The sequence below is a fragment of the Lontra canadensis genome, unplaced genomic scaffold (genome assembly GCF_010015895.1).
Source record: "Lontra canadensis isolate GAN:19392208 unplaced genomic scaffold, GSC_riverotter_1.0 scaffold38, whole genome shotgun sequence".
In the NCBI taxonomy this organism is placed as follows: Eukaryota; Metazoa; Chordata; class Mammalia; order Carnivora; family Mustelidae; genus Lontra; species Lontra canadensis.
Window position 1 is genome coordinate 3,755,075 of NW_022631032.1, and position 15,845 is coordinate 3,770,919.

Consider the following 15,845-nt stretch of genomic DNA (forward strand, 5'->3'; position numbering starts at 1 on the left):
TAGTATCTCTCTCTCTTTTTTTCTTTTTTAGGATTTACTTATTTAATTTAGAGAGAGGGCACAAGCAGGAGGGGCAGAGGGATAGGGAGAGAGAATCTGAAACAGACTCCACAATGAGCGCAGAGCCTGACACAGGGCTTGATCTCTTGACCCTGAGATCACAAGTAATTATTAGTGATTACTATGGGGACATAGTTTTTTGAGGGGTGTTGTAAATGTTCTGAAATTAGATATAGGTTTGCCTTAGAAAAATACCATGTTTGGTTCCAGACCATTCAACTAACTAAAGCAAATCAAATGAATTTTTTGGTTTGTTTCCCAGTAAATATAAATACACAGTAGTCTGTTAAGTGCGCAATAGCATTATATCTAAAAAAACAACGTACATACCTTTTTATTTTTTTAAAGTGATCTCTGCACCCATTGTGGGGCTTGAACTCATGACCCTGAGATAAAGAGTTGCATGCTGTACTGACTGAACCAGCCAGGCACCCCACAATGTACATACCATAATTTAAAAATATGGGGTGCCTAGGTGGCTCAGTCAGTTGATTGCTGCTGGCTAATGAGGGCAGTGGGCAGTAAAGGTTGGGGTGGTTGTGACAATTTCTTAAGAGAAGACAATGAAGTTCGTCACACTGTTGGACTCTTCCTTTAATGAATAACTTCTCTGTAGCATGGGATGCTGTTTGATAGCATTTTACCCACAGTAGAATTCTTTCAGACCACTCGAACTTTCTTCATTATCAGCAATAAGGCTGTTGACTTTCTTTATTATTCATGTATTCATTGTAATATCACTTTTCATTTCCTTCAAGAACTTTTCCTTTGTATTCACAGCTTATCTAATTGGTGCAAGAGGCCTAGCTTTTGGCTTCTCTCAGCTTTTGACATGCCTTCCTCATTAAGCTAAATCATATCTAGCTTTTGATTTAGTGAGAAACATGTGATTCTACCTTTTTTTTTTTTTTTAAAGAGTTTATTTATTTGACAGAGAGAGAGAGATCACAAGTAGACAGAGAGGCAGCTAGAGGGAAAGAGGGAAGCAGGGTCCCTGCTGAGCAGAGAGCCCGATGCGGGGCTCGATCCCAGAACCCTGGGATCATGACCTGGGCCGAAGGCAGAGGCTTAACCCACTGAGCCACCCAGGCACCCCTGCCTCTCTGCCTACTTGTGATCTCTCTCTGTGTGTCAAGCAAATAAATACAATCTTTAAAAAAAAAAAAAAAAGTTTATTTATTTGACAGACTGAGATCACAAGTAGGCAGAGAGGCAGGCAGAGCGGGGGTGGGGTGGGGGGTGTCAGTGCTGGGGAGGATCAGGCTCCCTGCTGAGCAGAGAGCCTGCTGCAGGGCTTCATCCCAGGACCCTGGGATCATGACCTGAGTGAAAGGCAGAGGCTTTAACCCACTGAGCCACCCAGGCACCCATGATTCTTCCTTTCACTTGAACACTTGGAAGGCCACATTAGGTTATTTTCTTTTTTTAAGATTTATTTGCTTATTTGAGAGAAGAGCATGAGTGGGAAGAAGAGTAGAAGGAGAGGGGGAAGGACACTCTGTGCTGAGTCCAGAGTCTGACATGGGGCTTGATCCCAGACACTGAGGTCATGACCTGAGCCAAAATCAAAAGTTGGATGCTTAACAACTGAGCCACCCAGGCAGCCCACCATAGGGTATTAATTGGCATAATTTCAATATTGTTGTGTCTCAGGGAATAGAGAGGCCTGAGGAAAGGGAGAGAGACTGGGAACAGTCAGTGCAGGAGTCAGAGTACACACATTTATTGTCGTATAGGTGTGGTTCCTGGTGCCCCAAGACCATTACAATAGTAACACGAGAGATCACTGGTCACAGATTACCATTACAAATATAATAATCATGAAAAAGTTCAAAATACTGTGAAAGTTACCAATGTGTGATACAAAGACAGGAAGTTAGCCAATGCTGTCAGAAAAATGGTGCCAGTAGACTTGGTTGGCACAAGGTTGCCACAAACCTTGAATTTGTAACAATAAAAAGACAGTATCTGCAAAATGTTATAAAGTGGAATGCAAGAAAATGAGATATGCCTGTAATGGTAGTGGTTGTACTACCCGGTGAATATACTAAAAACATTGAATTATATACATTATAAGGGTGAATTTTATAAGATATGAATTGTATCCCAATTTTTTGTAAAGAACGTTGACATTGAAACCAGAACCCTAGATTGAAGTCCCATCTTTGCTACTTACTTGCTGTTTCTTTCCCTCAGTTCTCTCATCTGTAAAATAAGGGTAAAATGTGATACCTACCTCAGTGTTTTGTGAGTTAATACATGTAAAGTCCTTAGTAAAGTGTTTGGCCCATGTAGGTGCCAACTCAGGTATTAGCTATTGTATACAAAACTGAACCAAAGTTCATGGAAATATATTTACCCTACTACCAACAATGCAGTTCTTTTTTTTCCTATTTTATTGATTTTTAGAAGAATGAGAAATAAATATTAAGATACAATAAATTGATTTCACAACCCTCTAATGCCCCTAAGAAACTCTGTTTCCAGTACTTCCCCTGCTCCCTCAGCTAACTCGAGCTCATCCTTTGGGTTTAGCTTAAAACTGCTTCCTCAGATCTTTCCTAATTCCCCAGACTAATGTAGATTTTCCTATTAATGTGCTGCTATTACCAGTTTATACTTAATCTCTGTAGCATTCATCCCAGTTGTAATTTTTTTTAAAACCTCCATCGGGTATTCCCCACTAGATTATAACCTTCATGAAGGGAGGAGCTGTGTCTGTTTATTCACTGGTAGAGCCTTATCATTAAACAAAGGGCCTACCATAGAAGAAGTGCTTAATAACTGTTGACTCATAGCATAGGAAGAGCTGCAAAGAAGGTATCGGGAGGGTTTCAAGAAATGTAGGTGGAGTACTTAGCTGGCAATTGAGTGACATAGTGCTGATACTATGCTCTGTACTCAACCTATATTAGATATGTTAATTCCCAAGGAAATCTTATTACTTTACATTTTATCCATAGGGAGAAGGAGTGGCTAACCTAGGCACTGCTAAAATGACTGCTAGTGTGCAATACTGAGGGCATCTGTTACTATCTGGACAACTTGACCTACATTAACTGATTAACATAAGTCACGTTATAGCTGCAGAGGCTGCTGGCATTTTGGTTATTGGAATGCTGAGATTCATATCTTTAGTGTCTCTCTCAGTTTCTCCCTCTCTCTCTCCATCCGCCCCCACCATGTGCTCTCTCTCGTTCAAATAAATAAAATCTTTTTTTTTTTAAGATTTTATTTATTTATTTGACAGAGAAAGAGAGATTACAAGTAGGCAGAGAGTCAGGCAGAGAGAGAGGAGGAAGCAGGCTCCCTGATGAGCAGAGAGCCCGATTCGGGGCTCGATCCCAGGACCCTGAGATCATGACCTGAGCTGAAGGCAGCGGCTTAATCCACTGAGCCACCCAGCCACCCCTAAATAAATAAAATCTTCAAAAAAATTTTAAATTAAAATTTAAAAAGGAGAATGTTTTGAAGATGCTCCTTTTTTTATTTTGATTTTGTGGGAAGGTAGCTGGAATGGAGAGAAAAATTCTTGTCATTCCCTTGATCTTTGAGCCTTTGTTTTTATGTACTGTTTTGGTAATGCTAAAGGGACAGATATAATATGAAAAGTTTAGAAACTGGGGCACATGGGTGGCTCAGTCAGTTAAGCGTCAACTCTTGGTTTCAGTTCAGGTCATGATCTCCAGGGCATGAGATTGAGCCCCACATCAGGCTCATACCAAGACTGCTTGAGATTCTTCCCCCCTCCTCTCCCTCACCCTCTGCTCCAAACTCTAGCATGAATGTGCTCACTCTCACTGTCTCTCAAACAAATATATATATACACATATGTGTGTGTGTGTGTGTGTGCGTGTGTGTATATATGGTCAGAATCTATTTTTTATAATTTTATAGTTTTTGTAAACTAATCTTATTTTTTTTAAAGATTTTTATTTATTTATTTGACAGACAGAGATCACAAGTACACAGAGAAGCAGGCAGAGAGAGGAGGAAGCAGGCTCCCTGCTGAGCAGAGAGCCCGATGCAGGGCTCCATCCCAGGACCCTGGGATCATGACCTGAGCTGAAGGCAGAGGCTTTAACCCACTGAGCCACCCAGGTGCCCCAACTAATCTTATTATTAAGAATAAAGAAGAAAGGGGCACCTGGGTGGCTCAGTTGGTTAAGTGTCTGCCTTTGGCTCAGGTCATGATCCCAGGGTCCTGGTATTGAGTCCCACATCAGGCTCTCTGCTAAGCGTGGAGCCTGCTTCTCCCTTTCCCTCTGCCGCTCTTCCTGCTTGTGCTCTTTCTCATGCTCTCTCTCTCTCTCAAATAAAATCTTGAAAAAGAAAAACTAATAAAAGTAGGTTCCTAGGCTTTGATTAAATTTGCCAGGAAACTGGGGCACCTGGGTGGCTCAGTGGGTTTAGCCTCTGCCTTCAGCTCAGGTCATGATCCCAGGGTCCTGGGATGGAGCCCTGTTTAGGGCTCTCTGCTCAGCGGGGAGCCTGCTTTCTCCTCTCTCTCTGCCTGCCTCTCTGCCTACTTGTTATCTCTGTCTGTCAAGTAAATAAATACAATCTTTAAAAAAATAATAAATAAATTTGCCAGGAAACCAAATAAATGTGGGTTTTATTTTCTGAAATTAGAACATTTTAAAAAAAATTTAATTTTAGACAAAAATATTCATATGTCTTATTATAATAGTGTAATTTTTAGTCACAAGCAGAACCTATATTGATGGACTATCACGAATTCAAGGCCACAAAGCAAGAAACTAGGGCCAACTGAATCAGATTAGGTAATGTTTATCCAACTAGTAAGTCCACTATTTCTTCCTTAGTTTACTCCCTTGTCTTTTTTTCTCATTCTCTTTTTATTTCTTTGGCCCCTAATCCCTTTGTCTCACACCTTAACCACTTTCTACTCTGTGACTTCTGTCATTTTTGAAAATTACAGTGACAACATATTTTGGTTTTTTCTTTTTTTTCAAATACAAAAGTACCCTCACCATAAGACAAGTGTCCCAGTGCTTATTTTACATGATTTTGTGCAACAGTTCCCATGTATAAGTGCTTTGCTTGTAAATGCTTCTCTGTCTTGAGGTACTGGTTTACTCATTGTTGAGATTCGTAATTAGTATGCTCGAATTGTTTTTAAAATGACAGTAATAACTTCTTTATTTGAATTATTTCCACAGCTGGTATAAGGCTAATTACAGTATGGCTGAGAAGTTAGACTGGGGCCGAGGAATGGGCTGTGACTTTGTCAGGAAGAGCTGCAAATTCTGGATTGACCAGCAGAAACAAAAGTAAGAACACATTTCCTCATTATATCTTTGATAACATGGTTGATTTCTGATTTTGTTCTTTATCCTAAACCTAAAATGTCACTATTTTGAAAATGTTACCTAAACAGTTCAATTTCAAAATGTACAGAAAACCATCTGTGGTTCTTCGTGGTAATATAATAAGTAGATACATTATTGTTTTTTTTAAGATTATTTATTTATTTATTTATCAGAGAGAGTGAGCACAGGCAGACAGAGTGGCAGGCAGAGGCAGAGGGAGAAGCAGCCCTATGTGGGACTTGATCTAAGGACGCTGGGATCATGACCTGAGCTGAAGGCAGCTGCTTAACCACCTGAGCCACCCAGGCGTCCCGATACATTATTGTTTTAAATCATATACAAAAAGAATCCACAATATGGGAATGAGAGCCATAAGCATTTCTATTTAGTTTATAATGAATAAATTATAAACTATAAAATTTTTGCATATTCTATCATCCTTACTATTTTCTTCAGAGAATGCACTCATAAGCATAGATTCAGCTGTTGATTCAGTATCTAAAAACATGAAAATACTTTTGAATAATGGCTCTCAAATCTAGATGAAAATCAAAATCACCTAGCAAACTTTTTAAAAGTCCACTCATCAAGTTTGAGGGATGTGTATACCCACATATTCATATGTTTATGCATTTTTTTTTTTTTTTAAGTAAGCTCTATGCCCACTGTGAAGCTTGAAATAACCCTGAGATCGAGAGCCTCACATTTCGGGACTCTTGGGTGTCTCAGTTGGTTAAGTGGCTGTGTTCGGCTCAGGTCATGATCCCAGGATTCTGGGATCGAGTCCTGCATTGGGTTCCTTGCTCAGCAGGGAGCCTGCTTCTCCTTCTGCGTGTTTGTTCTCTCTCTCTCTCTCTGATGAATAAATAAATAAAATCTTAAAAAAAAAAAAAAGCCTCACATTTCATGGACTGAGCCAGCAGGTACCCTTGTAAATGTATATTTTTTAACTTTTTATTTTGAGATAATTATAGGTTTACATGTAGTTTTAAAGAAATATACAGAGATTTCATATATACTTTATCCAGTTTTCTTAATTGGTAGCATCTTGTAATAACTGTAGTATAGTAACACAGCCAGGATGTTGATGTTGATACAATCAGACACAGAACATTTCAGTACCACAGGAATGCTTCATGTTGCCATTTTATAGATTTATACTACTTCCCTCCCACTCCAGCCCCTCTTAAGCCCCTGGAAACCACTAATCTGTTCTTCATTTCTATAATTTTGCCATTTAAAGAATGTTATATAAATTGATTCTATATATAACCTGTTGGGGCTGACTTTTTTCACTCCACATGATTTTCTGGGTTGTGTATATCAGTAGTTTCCTCGAGTTAATAGCTGAATAATATTCCATGATATGGATGTACCACAGTTTGTTTAAGCATTCACATGTTTTGTTGTTGTTGTTTTAAAGATTTATTTGAAAGAGTGAGAGAGAGAGATCACAAACAGGCGATAAGGATAGAGGGAGATACGGACTACCCACTGAGTAGGGAGCCTGTTAACAGGCTCATCCCAGGACCCTGAGATCATGACCTGAGCTGAAGGCAGCTGCTTAATGGACTGAGCCACCCAGGTGCCCTAAACATTCACATGTGGGAGGATACCTAGGTTGTTTCCAGTTTTGGACTATTATGAATAAAGCTGCTGTAAACATTTGTGTGCAGGTTTTTGTGTGGAAAGAAATCTTCATTTCTCCAAGATAAGCAATTGCTGAGTCATACGGTAGTTGGAAGTTTAGTTCTCTAAGGAACTGCTGAACTCTTTTCCAGAGCTCCAGTATTCTTTTCCAAAATGGCTATACCATTTTATATTCTACCAGCAATGTATAAGTGATGACAGTTTTTCCACATCCTTGTCAGCATTTAATGTTGTCACTGTTTTTTATTTTAGTTACTCTGAAAGATGGTAGTGATATCTCATTGTGGTTTTACTTTGCATTTCCCTAATGCCTAATGATGTTGAATATCTTATTCATGTGCTTATTTGATGTCTGTATAGCCTCTTTGATGAGATACCTCTTCATGTCTTAGGCCAATTTTCTAATTGAAATGTTTGCTTTTCTCTTTCTTTCTTTTTTTTTTTTTTTTACTGTTAAGTTTTGAAAGTTTTTAGTATAGTCTAAGTACTAGTCATTTGTCAGATATGTGGTTTGCATACATTTTCTCCTAATCCATAATTTTTCTTTTTATTCTCTTAATAGGGTCTTTTGTAGAGTAAAAGGTTTTTAACTTTGGTGAAGTCCAGATCATCAATATGTCCTTTTCTGAGACATACTTTCAATATCAAGTCAATGGCAAAGCCCTAAATCTCAAAGATTCTTGTATTTCTTTTTCAAAAATTTAATTGCTTTATGTTGTATATTGCAGTCAGAGATCCGTTTTGAATTAATTTTTGTATAAAGTGGGAGACTTAGATCAAGGTTCTTTGTTTTGTGTATGGATGTTCAGTTGCTCCAGCAACATTTGTTGAAAAGGCTGTCTTTCTTTTATTAAATTGCTTTCTTGCATTTGTCAGAGAATCAGCTGGTTGTCTTTATATGGGTCTATTTCTGTGCTCTCGCTTCCTGTTCCATTGGTCTATGTGTCTGTCACTTCATTAATACTGCACAGTCCTTGATTACTGTAGCGATACTATGTCTTAAAATCTGTAAGCTGATCTACTTTACTCTTTTTTAAATTATCTTAGCTGTTCTAGTTCCTTTGCCTTTCATAAAATTTCAGAATAACCCTGTCTACAAAAAATCTTGCTGGGATTTTTCTATGAATTGTGTTAAACTTATATATCAATTTTAGGAGAATTGACATCTTAGCTCTATTGAGCTTTTTTTTTTTTTTTTAAGATTTTATTTATTTATTTATTTGACAGATCACAAGTAGGCAGAGAGGCAGGCAGAGAGAGAGGGGGAAGCAGGCTCCCTGCTGAGCAGAGAGCCCGATGTGGGGCTCCATCCCAGGACCCTGAGATCATGACCTGAGCCGAAGGCAGAGGCTTAACCCACTGAGCCACCCAGGCACCCTGCTCATTCTTTACACTGGTTTCTAAGTAAATGCTTCTGGCAAAGGATGACCTCTCAGAGCCCAGTTATCCACCAATGTGTCTGTTGGCCATTTGAATGTCTTTTTTGCAGAAATGTCTGTTCATGTCTTCTTCCCCTTTCTGGATTGGTTTATTTGTTCTTTGGGTGTTGAGTTTGATAAGTTCTTCATAGATTTTGGATACTAACCCTTTATCTGATTTGTCGTTTACAAAGATATTCGCCCATTCAGTTGGTTGTCTTTTGGTTTTGTCGATTGTTTCCTTTGCTATGCAAAAGCTTTTTATCTTGATCAAGTCCCAGTCCAGTTCACTTTTGCTTTTGTTTACTTTGCCTTTGGTGATGTGTGTGGGAAGAACTTGTTAGAGCGGAAGTCAAAGAGGTTGCTACCTGTGTTTTCTTCTAGTATTTTGATGGATACCTGCCTCACCTTTAAGTCTTTCATCCATTTTGAGTCTATTTTTGTATATGGTGTAAGAAAATGGTCTATTTTCATTCTTCCACTTGTGGCTGTCCAATTTTTCCAACACCATTTGTTGAAGAGATTGTCTTTTTTTCCATTGAATATTCTTTCCTGCTTTGTTGAATATTAGTTGACCATAGAGTTCAGTGTCCATTTCTGAGTTCTCTGTTCTGTTCCATTGATCTATGTGTCTGTTTTTGTGCCAGTACCATACTGTCTTGATTATTACAGCTTTGTGGTAGAGCTTGAAGTCCAGAATTGTGATGCCACCAGCCTTGGTTTTCTGTTTCAACATTCCTCTGGCTATTCAGGGTCTTTTCTGGTTCCATACAAATTGTAGGATTATTTGTTCCAGTTCTGTGAAAAACATTGATGGTATTTTGATAGGGATTGCATTGAATATGTAGATCATTCTAGCATAGACATTTTAACAATATTTGTTCTTCCATTCCATGAGCATGGAACATTTTTCCATTTCTGTGTGTCTTCCTCAATTTCTTTCACGAGTACTTTATAGTTTTTTGAGTATAGATTCTTTGCCTTTTTGGCTAGATGTGTTCCTAGGTATCCTGTGGTTTTGGGTGCAATTATAAATGGGATCGACTCCTTAATTTATCTTTCTTCTGTCTTGTTGTTAGTGTATAGAAATGCAACTGATTTCTGTGCATTGATTTTATATCCTGCCACTTTACTGAATTCCTGTATGAGTTCTAGCAGTTATGGAATGGATTCTTTTGGATTTCGCACATAAAGTATCATATCATCTGCAAAGAGTGAGAGTTTGACTTCTTCTTTGTGGATTCAGATGGCTTTTATTTCTTTTTGTTGTCTGATTGCTGAGGCTTGGACTTCCAGTACTGTTTTGAATAGCAATGATGATAGTGGCCATCCGTACTGTATTCCTGACCTTAGGGGAAAAGCTTTCAGTATTTCCCCACTAAGAATGATACTCACTGTGGGCTTTTCATAGATGGCTTTTATGATATTGAGGTATATAACCTCTATCTCTACACTGAGAAGAGTTTTAATCAAGGTAGGAGGGGAGCCTGGTTGTCTCAGTCAGTTGGCATCTGCTTCAGCTCAGGTCATGGTCCCAGGATCCTGGAATCGAGTCCCACGTTATGCTCCCTCCTTAGTAGGGAGTCTGCTTCTCCTTTCCTCCCTACTCATGCTCTCTGTCACTATTTCTCTCTCTCTCTCTCAAATAAATAAAATATTTTTTAAAAAAAGAAAGGATGCTATACTTTGTCAAAGCTTGTTCTGCATCTATTGAGAGGATCATATGGTTCTTCTCCTTTGATTAATTTAGTGTATGACATTGATTGATTTGTGGATGTTGAACCAACCTTGCAGCCCAGGAATAAATCCCACTTGGTCTTGGTGAATAATCCTTTTAATGTACTGTTGGATCCTACTGGCTAGTATTTTGGTCAAAATTTTTGCATCCATGTTCACCAGGGATATTGGTCTGTAAATATCCTTTTTGGTGGAGTCTTTATCTCGTTTTGAGATCAAGGTAATGCTGACCTTGTAAAATGGGTTTGGAAGTTTTCCTTCCATATCTGTTTGTTGGGTGTTTTTTTTTTTGTTTTGTTTTTATTTATTTATTTATGTGACAGAGAGAGATCACAAGTAGGAAGAGAGGCAGGCAGGGGTGGGGAAAGCGGGCTCTCTGCTCAGCTCATATGCCCCCATATCTGTTTTTTGGAACAGTTTCAGAAGAATAGGTAATAATTTTTCTTTAAATGTTTGGTAGATGGGGCGCCTGGGTGGCTCAGTGGGTTAAGCCTCTGCCTTCGGCTCAGGTCATGATCTCAGGGTCCTGGGATCGAACCCCACATTGGGCTTTCTGCTCAGCATGGAGCCTGCTTCCCCCCACCCCCTCTCTGTTAAATAAATAAATAAAATCTTAAAAAATAAATGTTTGGTAGAATTCCCCTGGAGAGCCATCTGATCCTGGGCCCTTGTTTTTTGGGGGGTTTTTGATTACTTCTTCAATTTCCTTGTTGGTTATGGGTCCGTTCAGATTTTCAGTTTCTTCCTGGTTCAGTTTTGGTAGTTTATACATCTCTAAGAATGCATCCATTTCTTCCAGGTTGTCTAAATTGATGGCATAGAGTTACTCATAATATGTTCTTATAGTTGTTTGTATTTCTTCAGTGTTGGTTGTGATCTGTCCTCTTTTCTTTTTGATAGGTCTGGCCAGAGGTGGTTTGTCCATACTTACTAATTCTTTCAAAGAACCAGCTCCTAGTTTTGTTAATCTTTTCTACAGTTTATTTAGTTTATATTTCATTGACTTCTGCTCTAATCTTTGTTATTTCTCTTCTGCTGTGTTTAGGCTTTCTTTGCTGTTATTTTCCAACTCCTTAAGGTATAGGATTAGGTCTTGTATTTGAGACCTTTCTTTCTTGAGAAAGGCTTGTAGTGCTATGTACTTTCCTCTTAGGACCCCTTTTGCTGCATCCCAAGGATTTTGAAAAGTTGTGTTTTCATTTTCATTTGTTTCCATGACTTTTTTTTTTTAAGATTTTATTTATTTATTTGACAGACAGAGATCACAAGTAGAGTGGAAGGCAGAGAGAGAGGAGGAAGCAGGCTCTCTGCTGAGCAGAGAGCCCGATATGGAGCTCGATCCCAGCACCCTGGGATCATGACCTGAGCCGAAGGCAGAGGCTTAACCCACTGAGCCACCCAGGCGCCCCTCCGTGACTTTTTTTTTAATTCTTCTTTAATTTCCTGGTTGACCCATTTGTTCTTTAGTAGGATACTCTTTAGCCTCCGTGTATTTGAGTTCTCTTGTGATTAAGGTCGAGTTTCAGAGCACTGTGTGGTCTGAAAATATGCAGGAAATGACCGTAATCTTTTGGTACTGGTTGAGACCTGATTTGTGACTCAGTATGTGATCTATTTTGGTGAATGTTCCATGTGCACTAGAGAGAAAAGTGTGTGTTCTGTTGCTTTGGGATGGAATATTCTGAATATATCTCTGAAGCTCATCTGGTCCAGTGTTTCATTCGAGGCCCTTATTTCCTTGTTGATCTTTTGCTTAGATGATCTGTCCATTACAGTGAGAGGGGTGTTACTGTCCTGTACTATTATTGTATTATTATTGATGTGTTTCTTTGATTTTGTTATTAATTGGCTTCTCCAATGTTAGGGGCATAAATATTTACAGTTGTTAGATCTTGTTGGATAGACCCTCTAAGTATGATGCAGTGTCCTTCCTCATCTGTTATTACAGTCTTTAGTTTAAAATCTAATTTGTCTGATTTAAGGATTGCCATCCCAGCTTTCTTTTGATGCCTATTAGCATGAGAAATGGTTTCCATCCCCCTCACTTTCAATCTGGAGGTGTCTCTGGGTCCAAAATGAGTCTCTTGCAGATAGTATATAAATGGGTCTTGCTTTTTTATCCAGTCTGATACCCTTTGTCTTTTGATTGGGGCATTTAGCCCGTTTACATTCAGGGTGACTATTGAAAGTTATGAATTTAGTGCCATTGTATTGTCTGTAAGGTGACTGTTATTGTATATTGTCTCTGTTCCTTTCTGGTCTCTGTTACTTCTGGGCTCTCTCTTTGCTTAGAGGACCCTTTCAATATTTCTTGTAGGGCTGGTTTGATGATCACAAATTCTTTCAGTTTCTGTTTGTCCTGGAAGCTTTTTGTCTCTTCTGCTATTTTTGATGACAGCCTAGCTGGTTATAGTATTCTTGGCGGCATATTTTTCTAGTTTAGTACCCTGAAAATATCATGCCAGTCCTTTCTGGCCTGCCAGGTCTCTGTGGATAGGTCTGCTGCCGCTCTAATGTTTCTACCATTGTAGGTTACAGACCTCTTGTCTGGAGCTGCTTTCAGGATTTTCTTTTTTCTCTGTGATTTTTAAGAAAAATTTTATTCTGTTTTTTCAGTGTTCCAAGATTCATTGTTTATGCACCACACCCAGTGTTCCATGTAATACGTGTCCTCCTCCTGGTGCCCACTACCAGACTCATCCATCCCCCCCCCCCCCCCCCCCCCAAACCCCCCGGTTGTTTCTCAGAGTTCACAGTCTCTCATGGTTCTTCTCCCCCTCCAATTTCCCCCAATCACTTTTCCTTTCCTTCTCCTAATGTCTTCCATGTTATTCCTTCTGCTCCACAAGTATGTGAAACCATATGATAATTGACTTTCTCTGCTTGACTTATTTCACTCAGCATAATCTCCTCCAGTCCCATCCATGTTGATAAAAAAGTTGGGTATTCATCCTTTCTGATGGAGGCATAATACTCCATGGTATATATGGACCATATCTTCTTTATCCATTCGTCTGCTGAAGGGCATCTTGGCTCTTTTCACAGTTTGGCGATTGTGGACATTGCTATTGTGAACAGTGGTTAATAGCCACTATATGATTAGACATATTGGACAGCACTCTGCAGAAAGTTCTATAAGCCGAACTGCTGTAGAATTATATGCCATGAATCTTGAACAACTCTAACTTTGGAGCTTTTTAAATCAGTATTTTTTAAGTTCCTTATTCTTCTTTATCCAGTTAGCCGAAACTCATATTTTAATTCAAGGTAAATTATGTATTATGTTAGAGAAAAAGGAAATGAATTTTGTGGCATTGAGGAAGTGACTTAGTAAGAACTACTGGTCATTTTCATTGGAAACTTTATCATAGAAAGCTATAAAATTGCCTTATATAAAGATTTTATACAAGTGGTATGGACAGTGAAATTATATTTATTGAGTAACTTGTATGTGCTAGACATGGAGCACTTTATAGCTGAAGCTCAGGAGAATTAAATAAACATCAAATAAGCTAGTATTTGAAACCAAGCCTATGTGAAGACTTCTAGATCTTTGCTTTCCTGTTACACTGTGCTGCTTCATGTTTATCAAAGACTGTGGTAGGTCTTTTACATATTTTATCTCAAGAAGCTATAACTCCCCTAGAGATGTTTTATTGCTATACTGTGTTAGCTTAAATGAAGCAAGTATCAGTTTTCCTTAAAATAAGAAATCTAACCTAGGCTTTTTTCCCCAGCAAGCATATGGGAGAAGAGGAAAAATAGCAATATTCCTATTACAATTTGGCAATCAGTCTTAATAGGATTTATATTGTTTAAGAACACTGGAATTTCATTTATAACATTACCATTATATTAATATAATTTATATTGTAATTATCAATAAGATGACTAATTTGAAGATTATTTCTACAGAACAAAGCAATAGATTCCAGTGTCTTTGGAAAATTACAAGACATCTTTTTCCAAATTGTACTTTCAAGATTAGGTTTAACAGAACAGAACAACTTGTAATAATTAGGAGTATTCACATAATCTTCATTTCGCACATGAAAACAAGATGTATTGTGAATGTGCTCAGTTTAATAAACTGTCAAAAGAGAGTCTTTGAACTAGATTGTGGCATAGAAAAAATTCTTTGTAGCTGCGGGACACAAGTGCATCATCTCCATCTCCATCTCTTTCTTAGACTCCATTATATTGGTTATGAAGATTTGCATTTCTAAGCAAGATCAGAAATTTTATTATTTGTTTTTAATATGCAGATCAGGTCTGCAGAACTCCCATTTTACTGGCAAAATTTGAGAAAGAGATAAATAGAATCATGTTTAATACTGGTGGAATAATGTTACAGTGCATGTACCATTAATCTTTCATATCTACATTAAGCATTTCTTTTTACACTTTTAAAAATAACTTCATAACCTGATGCAGCATTTAGTATTAAGCTATTAAAAAGTATACTGAAATGATAATAGAAAAGATAAGCTCAAAAATGGATTTGTTTTATTTTCTTTAGAGTTTGATTCCATGGTGTTTATCTTTGTGTGCAGGAGACAGACACTGAGCCCTTTCTGTGACACACTCAGAAGTAATCCATTGCAGTTAACTTGCAGACAGGACCAGAGAGCAGTTGCAGTGTGTAATTTGCAGAAGTTTTCAAAACCTTTACCTCCAGAGTACCAGGTAACACTTGTTTTGCGCACAATTTTAGAAATCAACTCAACTTTTTAGATTTTTTTTTTTTTTTTAATTTGACAGATCACAAGTAGGCAGAGAGGCAGGCAGAGAGAGAGGAGGAAGCAGGCTCGCTGCTGAGCAGAGAGCCCGATGCAGGACTCGATCCCAGGACCCTGAGATCATGACCTGAGCTGAAGGCAGAGGATTTAACCACTGAGCCACCCAGGCGCCCCTCAACTCAACTTTTTAAAGAGAAGTCTCCATTTTGAGTTAGAAGAGTGAATTCTCTTGAGTTTTTCAACTTATGAAAGACCCCATTTGTTTTCTATAAGTTAAAAAAAAAATGAAGAATTCTAAAAATTCTTTAAACCCAATGTGCTAATCAGCAACAATTAATATCTAGCAAAGTCTTGTAATGGCAAAAGGCATTTAGAATATTTATCAGATCTATTTTCAGGTAGTTTGTATTTTTTTCTAATTGTTTCCAAAGTCTTCATCTTTAGTTTCCTCTAATTAACACAAAAGGACAAAATTCTTCAAAGAAAATGACTGAGACACTCTAATTCAATTAATTAAAAGTCTTGGAAGTTCTTCTTTAGAAAAAGTTTGACAGGTGAATTCCAAAAGGTGAAGGAGGGATGTCTATGTGGTTCAGTCAGTTAAGCATCTGACTTTTGATTTCAGCGCAGGTCATGATCTCAGAGTTGTGAGATCTAGCCCAGCACTGAGCTCCACACTGGGCATGGAACCTGCTTAAGAGTCTTTCTCTTGGGCGTGTGGGTGGCTCAGATGGTTAAGCGTCTTCTTCAGCTCAGGTCATGATCCCAGGGTCCTGGGATCGAGCCCCACATCGGGCTCCCTGCTTGGCAGAAGTCTGCTTCTCCCACTCCCACTTCCCCTGCTTGTGTTCCCTCTCCCACTGTCTGTCTGTCTCTCTCTCTCTGTCAAATAAATAAAATCTTTAAAA

General features: G+C 38.4%; 1 protein-coding gene across 2 annotated transcripts in view; it reads left to right on the forward strand.

The window, feature by feature from the left end:
* The window catches only part of LMLN (leishmanolysin like peptidase), an 80,959-nt gene that overhangs the window by 43,218 nt on the left and 21,896 nt on the right, over positions 1 to 15,845 (forward strand). For both annotated transcript variants that reach the window (XM_032869435.1, XM_032869436.1), the window contains exons 12-13: positions 5,244 to 5,354; positions 14,752 to 14,884. In XM_032869435.1, coding sequence (XP_032725326.1) covers positions 5,244 to 5,354; positions 14,752 to 14,884 — 244 coding nt within the window. The remainder of the gene's footprint in view (positions 1 to 5,243; positions 5,355 to 14,751; positions 14,885 to 15,845) is intronic.